This window comes from Oryzias latipes, chromosome 11, assembly GCF_053564925.1.
Source record: "Oryzias latipes strain Hd-rR chromosome 11, Olatipes_Hd-rR_3.1".
In the NCBI taxonomy this organism is placed as follows: Eukaryota; Metazoa; Chordata; class Actinopteri; order Beloniformes; family Adrianichthyidae; genus Oryzias; species Oryzias latipes.
Window position 1 is genome coordinate 23,137,018 of NC_136247.1, and position 10,615 is coordinate 23,147,632.

The following is a 10,615-nucleotide window of genomic DNA, read 5'->3' on the forward strand; positions in this document are numbered from 1 at the left end:
TTAATCTTATTCCAATTTATTGTTATAGTTTTGAAAATGTTAATGTACTGGTTAGCCTCTCATTAGTAAACCGTCCGTTCTTGTTACAATTATTTATAAAAATCCCTTTGATTCTGGTCTGTATTTGTGTTAAAGACGCAAAAGATGGTTTTCATTATTTTTAAACATTAAAAAATGTGAAGGTCTCAAACTTTTTAAATCCATTTTTGATTTCATTCAAACTAAATGTTTTTATTTATTTAAAACCACGTTTGTTTGGAAAACAGTTTACTTACAGATAAAACAAGAGCAAATGTGGAACTTTCATTAATTAAAATGAATTATTCTTACTTTAGATCTAAATAATTGCTGTGTTTTGGATGGAAATAACGATTTTCATTACATTTTAAACCTGGAAAACATGAGGACAAATTTATTTTGGGATTTTTAAATTACGTTAAATTTACTTTTATATTGATTGTTCATTTTGGGGAAGCAACAAGGAACAGCAGCCACAAATAAATACATTTTTTAAAATGTGGCCAGATGTGAAAGTTTAAACTACCTCAAAATCAAATGTATTTATGTAATGACCAGATTTAGATAATTTGTTGCCCAATCTTTTTCTTTAAGTTTCATTCTATTGCAAACTCGCTTCCATGGAAATAAAACAATATTAATCTCGATAAGTATGATTTAATCCCAGATTAGAAAGGACTACGGTTTCCTAAAATGTCATGGAAGTATTTTGGAAAGAGGAGACGTCCTCGCGCGCGGAGGCGGGGCCAGCGGCAGCAATTTGAAGCAGAAGCTGCGCTGCCTGCCGCGGGCCTCAGGCGGACGACACCAACCGAGCACCAGGCTAGCAAGAATTTTGCCGAGAAATATTATCGCCACCACGGATTTCTTATGGGATAAACGCACAGGCCTCGCTGCTAAAACGGTAAATAGTTTCTAGCTTTCTTTCGTGTCATTTATTTCCAAGTTTGACGGCAGTTTGTACATTAGCTTGCTGTTACGGAGCTGATAAATCCAGCTAAGCTAAGATGGCGGTCTAGTTATTTACATTAGCAAGATGCTAGCATGGAGTAGCTACCAACTAAACACCGATATCTTGAATTTATATAGAACGCGTTTTTTCTGGTGTCATTTATCACCAGGTTTGGGTGCGGTGGTTATTTTTTTGTCGATCTTAACGTTTTTAAGAGTAAACAAATCAAATCATGTTTCAGACGTTACTTGGAGGACTCGGATTTTTTCCCCCGTCAATTAAACGATCTGGTTTAGCAAAGGTTCAAACAAACTTGATAGAAATGCTGTTAAATATACGGGAACTCAGAGCGTCCTGCTCTTCATTATCACTGTATTATGATTTTTAGTGTTGATAGTTTTTAAATGAACTGTCTGTTATTAACGGAGGCGGTTCTGCTGCTCGGAGTTAGTGCAGATGGTTTAGTCTGGCTCCTCTGATGTTGCAGTGTTGCTCCTGTGGGATTGTAGTTCTGGCTCCTGCAATCCCGCAGGAGCTGGGGTTGCAGTCTGGATCTTCTGGGGTTGTTGCAGTGTTGCTCCTGCAATCCCCAGGATTGGCTCCTGGGGATTTCGGTCTTGCTCCTGAAGAAATGCAGTCTGGCTCCTGCGGGGTTAGTGTCTTGCTCCTGAAGAAATGCAGTCTGGCTCCTGCTTGGATTGCAGTCTTGCTCCTGCAGGTTTGCCGTGTGGCTCCTGCGGGGTCTCGTGACACATTTTTATGTTCTCAATCAATGCAGCTATCTCTGAGGAAGCCGTCCCAACCCAGTTACACTTGGATTAAAATATATGTTTGGGATTCCTCATAAATCTGATACCAAGATTATTCATCTTTTCATATAATTCAACATGTAAAATATAAGTCTTTGTCCAGTTTTGACTGATGATGGTTTTTCTGTGGATTTATCGGTTTTCTTTCTCTCACTCCTGCAGATGCCTTACACAAGACGGTATTCGTCTTCTGACAGAGACAGTCGGACCAGCTACCCGGACCGCTACCGAGACAGAGGAAGGAGACAAAGGTACAGAAGATCACCCACCTACTCATCCAGCAGTGACCGAGAGCGTGACCGAAGAGGGCGGGGACACAGACCCAACGGAAGCTATGGAAGAACCAGGAGGTTTGTCTCCAAGAGCTGCAGTTTTTGTTGGTTTTCCTCTCCAAATTTCAAAAGAATCTCCTTTTTTGATGCAAATCTTTGTGTTTTTACTTGTCTTGTACAGTCGCAGCTATGACAATCGCTCAATGGAGCATCGACCGTACGACCGAAGATACTGTGAAGGATACCGACGACTCGATCCCAGCCGAGATCAAGACCGGGACCGGGAGCCCCACGGCACAGCTGAGAGCTTTTATCCACGAGAATTCTCCCCCAACTTGTACGACTACCGACGCGGCCGTGAGAAAGAGCGGGAAAGGTCCTACCAGAGGAAAGGCAGCAGGCGTAAGCACAAACGAAGGCGGCGTAAAACCAGGTCCTATAGCCAATCCTCCTCGGTGAGTACGACCATGTCTGAGACGGTGCTTTAGCGCTTTCTTCATCTTCTCCTCTTCAACCTTTCTTCTCTTCCTTTAGTCTATCTCTTTCTCTAACCGTTCCTTTTTTTACAGCTTGTGGAATTGGTAAGTAGTATATTTTATGATTTGATTTTGTTCTGTTTTTTTTTTATTACACTTTTGCAGAAATTGGCATTCCGTTTTCAGGGCATTTTCATTTTTTGGCAATAACATCTTAGTCATTCCTTAGACCAAATTTTGGAGGTTTCTTATTCCTAAACATCTAATCAACTTTTATTTTGTAGTGGTAGTTGATTTCTAAGATTGCATAGAAAAGTGAAAATGTTCTTTCAAAAATCATAAGTAGCCTTTAACAAATTTGCCCTTTTAGTTGTTTTTTCTCTTTATTCTGTTAATTAAACCACACCTTTAAGGTAGTTTAACTTGAGGAACTCCTAGGTAAAAAAAAATGGATGTGGTTCATTTTTGGAAGTATTTCTGCTTGAGCTGGTCTCCTTCAGTAACTTTTTTCTTCCATCGTTCTTCCAGAATGTCAGTCTGAAAAGTTTTTTTTTTTGATAAATGCCTGTTTTTATTGGTTTGAGATGATGAATGGAAATGCCAGATGCTTCTTTGTTTGTGAGCAGTCATGGTTTGGAAGGTAGAGGGGGGAGAGGAGCAGAGGACGACAAATGATGTTTTACTTTCCTTGCACTATATCGTTATCTATTTCCTTCACGTGCTGTCATGCGTGAATCGCCCCATGACCACGAAATCCACCTACTACTACTACCACCACCCTCCTCCTCCCTCCTCATCCACCTGTGCCAACACTGAAACCCCCGCGTCCCCCCCCCCGGTCGTGTTGTGACCTGCTGATGGCGGTCTGGGTGAAAAAACAGAGGAGCAACAGCCGGACGCGGGCACTGAGTGTGAGGGACGACGAGGAAGGGCACCTGATCTGTCGGAGTGGGGACGTCCTGCAAGAGAGATGTACTCACTGCCACTACTCTATCGTAACCCTTCTCCATATGAGTATTACAGCATAGAGCATTTACATGACACAAGGAGTGCCTGATGACGATGATGATGATGATGATGATGCCTTGCTAGAATGCTCTTCGCTCTTGCTGAATTAGCAGGGTGGACTGCAGAAATGTTGAACAATTTAAGATGGACTATAGCTTTATTTTCTTCTCCCACCCCCCCTACTTTAGCCGCTTAGGCTGTGGAGCATTTTTCCGTTTCACAGGTTACTCGACTTCGCTAGAGTTCACCTTGTAGTTGTGAAGCTCAGAGCTTCATCTTATCAACCCCAGCTTGTCTGTTGTTTACAGGGAATCCACACAGTTTAGCAGCTCGCATTCAACACTTACTGTCACTTTAGCAACACTTTAGCCTTTACCACATTGACATCACACTTTTAAATTCATTTAGAACATCACGACGATTCAAATTTAGTCATTTAAAGAGTGGAGTGCCTTACGGCTGCCTCCTCTGTTAATTACGGATCAGAACGTTAGACCGGGTAGGCGGCTGTCTTCAGACTGGGATGGGCGATCAGTGACATGCCTGTCTGTCTATACGTTGTCGTTTGCGGTCGTCTAACACCTTTCTTCTTCTTTTGCCCCACTTTCCCCTCCTTTCCCCTCCTCTCATGTGGTGTTGCAGATGAGATCGTCGGCACTTTGGGGGAGGGCACCTTTGGGAGGGTGATGAAATGCATCGACCATCGAAGGTGAGGGTCCGCTCAGCCTGGACCGTCTTTTCTTCTCTGTCATAAAAAAAAACTAAAAAAACATTTGCCCATGGAGGCAGTCGTGGATTTTAGAGCTATTGTTGTTACAAAATTCTGAAGTAAATCTGGTTTTCTGTTGACAAAACTACAAGACTTTAGATGAAAAGTGGAAACATTCACCAAACATTCCCCAAAACTTTAGATTTATCTCAGGAAGGATACATTTAACTGAATCTAAGTGTGTTAAACCTATTGATTAGAGCTGGACTGAGTGAGTATGCACCCATAGAAAATGATGTAGTATTTCCTGATTTATCCCTGGAGACGCGTTCCCTAAATCAGTGTTTTTCAACCAGTGTGCCGCACACACTAGTGTGCCGTGGGAGATGGTCAAGTGTGGGGTGGGAACTTGCCCTCATTAACTGATCTAAAAACATTTCCCATCTCCAGGAAATCAGCTCTTTGTTCATCCAAACAGGTCCTGATAAAACACTGAGTAGTTAGGAATATAAAAGATCTTAAAATTACTTTTTCTTTGTGTTTATTTAATTCTATTAAAGACATTTTGATAAGAATGACTGTACCGCGATTTACCTGCAGCTATGACAGTTTGCCAAAAGGTCCCGCACCTTTGCCTGTCTCCGCCAATCATTCTTGAAGGCTTAATCACATGTCATCAGTCTGACCAATCAGAAGTGCTTAAAGTCTTCACTTCCTTGTTCTTAATTCTGCTGATAAAGTCGCTCAGTTCTAACAAAAATACCAGCTAAAGTTCGTCTTTAGCGGTGTAACTTTCCACAGAGTCTGGTGTCAGACCGTGGAACAAGTGAACAAAACAATGAAGCTCCGAGACGCGAGTCTTTCTGCAAGTTTTTGGCAGTTTCACACTACATCTCCCATGATGCATTGGCTTAAAAGGACAGCGCACAATGAGTTGTCCTTGTGAAACGTCTTGAAACCACAACAAACAAACAGTTTCTAAATTTTCTAATTTAACTTTCACTTCATCTGTTAGAAAGAACAACCGCAACTTCCTGCTTTTTCTGCCACAATTATCACAAAAATGCACGTGAGATTGCAGGGGGGGTGGCTGTCGATCAATACAGACCATGAATTTCTGTTTTTTTTGGGGGTTTTTTTGGGATGCTGGTGTGCCGCGGGATTTTTGTCAAGGTTAAAGTGTGCCGTGGCTCAAAAAAGGTTGAAAAACACTGCCCTAAATAATTCCCTATAGATCAAATCTGGTGGGAATACAGAAGTTTAAGGCATTGAAACTCTTCACTAAAATAAGTCGGCATGCTAAGGTAACCCAGGATGTCGCAAAGTACCACTGTCATTCAGTCGCCATTTTTCTGTGATACGGACGTCACCACGTTGTAGGCAGAGCTCATTAGTAAGCAGTGATTGGTCTGAGTCAATATTTCTACGGCAACCACTCTGGCCAATCGGAGTGAGCTTTGGAAGTCCCCGCCCCTACACCAAATCTGTCAAACTTTATGTTGGACGTATTGAGGCATTTGATTGGAAACGTGAATATCTTGAACTACAGGAAAATATAATGAAAAAAGGGATTATCAAGAAAATGTAAATAAAAATGTTTTCAAAGCAATAATGGTTCTTCTGACCAATAGAATGACAGCTGTTTGTTTCTCTATAACAGTAAATGGGATTTTGGCCTGCGGTCACTTCCTGTTTGGAACGCCAGGGGGGAGGGGTCACTCAGTCCAGTTCTCCTAAACAGTCAATGTTTATACTGTCGATTTTTTTATTTTATTTTATTTATTTATTTTTCCCCCCTCAAAAAGCTTTATTTAAGTTGTCTTGTGTCACAGGGGAGGAGTCAGCGTCGCTCTGAAAATCATCAAGAATGTGGAGAAATACAAGGAAGCTGCTCGTCTGGAGATCAACGTGTTGGAGAAGATCAACGAGAAAGATCCTGATAACAAATTGTTAGTTCTGACCGTCGTGGATCTGCATTTAGATGGATTTGAAATTGATTGCACAAACGTCCCCATCAGCCGATCTCTGCTCACAGGACTGTCGTTGCTTATTCCACAGCTTATGTGTACAGATGTATGACTGGTTCGACTATCACGGTCACATGTGTCTGTCCTTCGAGCTGCTGGCTCTCAGCACATTTGACTTTCTGAAGGAGAACAACTACCTGCCCTATTCCATCGGTCAGGTCAGACACATGGCCTACCAGATCTGCCTCGCTGTGAAGTGTAAGAATTTTTATGTTTTTTGTTGTTGGTTTTTTAAAGGCATTTGTGTTTCCAGAGTTCAAAGGTGTTCCTGTTAGACGTCATTTAACCACAAGGGGGCGCCATGGGCTCTAAAGTGAGCAGTTTTGTTCTCTTTACAGTTCTGCATGACAGTAAGCTGACGCACACAGACCTGAAGCCTGAGAACATCCTGTTTGTGAATTCTGACTTCACCATGTCTTACAATGTGGAGAAGGTGAGGTTTCTCTACATTAAACCTTCCTTTTTAGCATTTTAATTGATATTGCTTTTATTTGTGTGTTTTAGCGGGTTAAATAAAAAGTTTGTTTATTTAGATTTATAGAATTTTTGATTGAAACCTTTTATCAAAGTTTTTCCAACACATGAACTGTCCATCATTTAAGACAGTTCTATATGACAAACCTTTGGTTCTGCAGAAACGGGAAGAGCGCACCGTGAAAAATACCTCGGTACGAGTGGTGGACTTTGGGAGCGCCACATTTGACCACGAGCACCACAGCACCATCGTGTCGACGCGGCATTACCGAGCTCCTGAAGTCATTCTAGGTGAGCGCTTCTCTTATCAAGCTGACGATCTGAGGGCCGTGAAGAAGAAACGGATGAAAGTCGGTCAGTTTATCCAGCTTAAGAAAGTTAATTCTCTATCTGCTGGAAAAAGTTGAGCATTTTCTGTTGTAAAGAACAGAAATGTCAGACTTCCAGGTCTGACGTTTTCCAGCTGACCTCATAAATGCAGCGCGGTCACGCGGCTCTTCATTATTCCTCATACATGGGAATGTCACGAGAGGAGCTTTTTTGTTGTTGTTTTTTTTAAGTTTGTCTCATGAATTCACCTTTTCACGAGTCCTGACTTGTTTTGCCGTGCAGAGCTGGGTTGGAGTCACCCCTGTGACGTGTGGAGCATCGGCTGCATCCTCTTCGAGTACTACTTAGGCTTCACTCTGTTTCAGGTACGTAACCTGTAGGTCATTGCTCGTGCCGCCGAGGACGTAACTGTGATTATCCTAAACAGAAATATGGAGAAAGTGTGTATTCTGTCACATTAAAACTTCTCATGTTTGAATCCCTTTAATCTGGGATGTCCTGATCCAGTTAGTGATCAGAAAGCGGGTCTGATTGGGTAGTTTGAGACTTAGGATCAAAAAGTCATGAACTGATCCGTGTTTTAAAACATTTCCGTTTTACTGCAAGTTTAATGTAAATAAGAGTTAACGTAACTTCAATTACACTCCAAATGACCCTCGTCTACATAGGAGGCGAACATCTAACATAAAAGAGCTTCATCTGATTGGTCAATGATGTAAAGGAGTCCATCTGATTGGTCAATGCATAAAGGGATTTACTTCAGACTTCCATAGATTGTTTTAGCACATTTAAGGTTACTAGTTATAGAAATTTTCGGCATCTTTTGCGATATACGTATTGCACAGCTCGATATCGCCATAACGATAAATTTGCGATTAATTGTGCGGGCCTACTGCTGTGTATTTGTAAAATACTAGAGGTCTGGAATTATTTGAATTCCTGGATTTCTGTCCTATTTACAAGTTCAACAAACAAGGACTGCTTGGAAAAATGAAATACACATTTTCAGACATTTAACTTGATGGACCTTGTCAGTTATTTTATTAAATTAGATAACGTTCTTTATCCCACGATGGGGAAATTCTAATTCCAAATGGGGAAATTTGCCGTTCCACATTACTCAAACTGTCAATGCTGATGACCTTTTTGGGGTCACGGCATTGCTATGTGGCTGTGGTTGGCAAACACACCGGTGCATTCAGACACTGCTGAATATTAAAATGAAGAGAAAACCCGAATCTGTGTATTCAATGTATTCATTTTTTTTTTACATGTTACAAAAGTATCGGATCTGGACTCGGTACCGGCACATACCAAAAATCAGATGACTGAAATCCTAAAAATCTGATGGGGAGATCACTAGTTTTTATGACAGACTGTTAGGCTTACTTAACCTTAACCAGGGACCAAATCCAAGTCCCCGATCGGTCCAAGTTCAACTGATTTAACTTTGAATGCGCGTTCAATGGCCGCACGTGTTTACGCAGATATAAAAACTCCCCAACAGACGCCTGACGTGCGCTTTTACGCATCGCAGGACAGGAAGCAGAATGTTTGTTGTTTTCGAGACTTCTCTTTAAGTCCCGACCTGTCGTCTTTATGTTTCAGACTCACGATAACCGCGAGCATTTGGCCATGATGGAAAGAATTCTGGGCCCGGTTCCCTCCAGGATGATCCGCAAGACTCGGTAGGAGAACCAAAGAAGACGTGGCGGCCACAAACGAAGCAAATCCACTCAGATGACGATTTCCATTTTCTGACCTGTGCTGTTTAGGAAGCAGAAGTATTTCTACCGCGGTCGCCTGGATTGGGATGAGAGCTCCTCTGCAGGAAAATATGTCCGAGAAAACTGCAAACCCTTACGGGTGAGTGAAGTAAGAACAGTTCACTATGAAGACTAAGCGTTTTATTCTGATCCCGGTTGAATTCCAAGCGGCCGTGCTGATCTGTGGGGTTTTTCCATAGCGTTATCTGCTGTCGGAGGCGGAGGAGCACCACCAGCTGTTCGACCTGATAGAAAGCATGTTGGAGTACGAGCCGGCCAGGAGGCTGACGCTGGCCGACTCCCTCAAACACCCCTTCTTCGAGAACGGGGGCGCCAGCGATGCTGCCGGCAGCAAGAACTGGGATAGCAACCGGGACATCAGCCGGTGACCCTCCGGCCTGCAGAGACTCGACCGAGGAGATGGAGTCCTTCCCACGTAAAAGCGGAGCCTCAAAAGAAGTCGGTGTTGGCGGCGTGGACGTTCTCCATCTGCTCCCTTTGCTTCTGCGGCCAAACTCTGCCCCCAAACTCTGAAATCAACACCGGTAATATCCGACTCGTTGGCTGAAGCCGGCCTCCGTGCAGCTCCCGTCTTCCTTTGGACCTTCCAGAACCTTCGTCCTCGCCGCGTGAGAGCTCCCATCAGCGCGAAGAAGAAACGTCTTCCATTTCTGACGTCTGAGGAAGATCCATCGTTCACAAAACATGAACGTTTTTAAAAGGACGACACCCCCCCCACCTTGCTCACTTGGTCCCGTGTGCCGGTGAGCTGATTGGCTCTCTGCCCGCAGGAGCCCGCCGTGCTGATGGATATTTGTTAAACTGTTTTTTTTGTTTTGTTTCCTAAATGTGTGTATCTGCGCATGGAGAGGTGAGGGGCTGCGTTCTGGTGGTCTGTTCTTCTTCTCACATCATTTAACCTCTTCCTCGTTTCGGTGACCCCACAGCTCCCCCTGCTGGTATTTATTATTATTTTTCCTTCTCGTTTAGGTCACGGTGCCCTGTTCTCATTCTGTACATTATTTTTGTTGGGTTTTTTTTGTATGAGATTCTGAGCGTATAGAATTGTATATATGTACCATTGTGTAGAATTAAAGTCTTGCCTAAAGGCCGCCGGAGCTGCTGGTGGCGCTTTGGGTCTTTGCTCCTGAAAACGCAGAATTCTCTATCCGTTTTCCAGACAACTGAAGAAAACATTTCAGTAAATTCACCGGAATCATACATCACTAAAGATACATTTGACATTTATGTCCAGCAGCCGTCCTCAACAGAGGGACCAGATTTTTTTTCCCCCCACAATTTTTCTTTCTTTCTGCGCCTTTTAGCTGAAATTTCCACGTTTTTTACATTTTCTTGAAATTTCCACCTGGAAACACTAGTACCCAGTTAAAAATTAATTTTGGACCATCTGGATCCAAAAAAAAAAACGAAGAAAAAATATGACATCATAGCGGGAGAAACCATTAATGAGTGGGACCCAAATCACTTATGGGGTTAAAAAACATTTCAAAGTTTACTAAAGCAACAAAAGCGTGGGATATTCAAAAAAAAGTGTTGAAATTATTATGGGATGGTCGCAGGACATATGGCTTGGTGGCCATATTGTGTTTTTTTTTTGTTTTTTTTTATACATTTTTGCACAATATGGGAAAAGGGAACTTGTTCAAGCGGTCTGCATTAAATTTCTTACAACGCCACAGGGATAAGTCTAGAAACGAGGTATGGTGACCTCTGACCTCTGGAAGAGGCCAGCCTTCAGTCACTTCTACAAATT

At 42.6% G+C, this 10,615-nt stretch overlaps 1 protein-coding gene across 3 annotated transcripts; it reads left to right on the forward strand.

The window, feature by feature from the left end:
• Positions 1-739: 739 nt before the first annotated feature.
• On the forward strand, positions 740-9,995 carry clk2a (CDC-like kinase 2a). 3 transcript variants are annotated; one of them, XM_011480751.3, is made up of 13 exons: positions 740-922; positions 1,942-2,129; positions 2,233-2,506; positions 3,409-3,499; positions 4,178-4,244; positions 6,077-6,193; positions 6,303-6,469; positions 6,610-6,704; positions 6,907-7,036; positions 7,358-7,440; positions 8,684-8,763; positions 8,851-8,950; positions 9,042-9,995. In XM_011480751.3, the coding sequence occupies exons 2-13, from the start codon at positions 1,942-1,944 to the stop codon at positions 9,228-9,230; spliced, it is 1,581 nt and encodes a 526-aa protein (XP_011479053.1). In that variant the 5' UTR covers positions 740-922; the 3' UTR covers positions 9,231-9,995. The 3 variants fall into 3 exon arrangements, with proteins under 3 accessions (XP_011479053.1, XP_011479054.1, XP_078811529.1); XM_011480752.4 differs by having other exon boundaries at positions 741-922; positions 8,851-8,941; XM_078955403.1 differs by lacking the exon at positions 3,409-3,499 and having other exon boundaries at positions 746-922; positions 8,851-8,941.
• Positions 9,996-10,615: the final 620 nt, after the last annotated feature.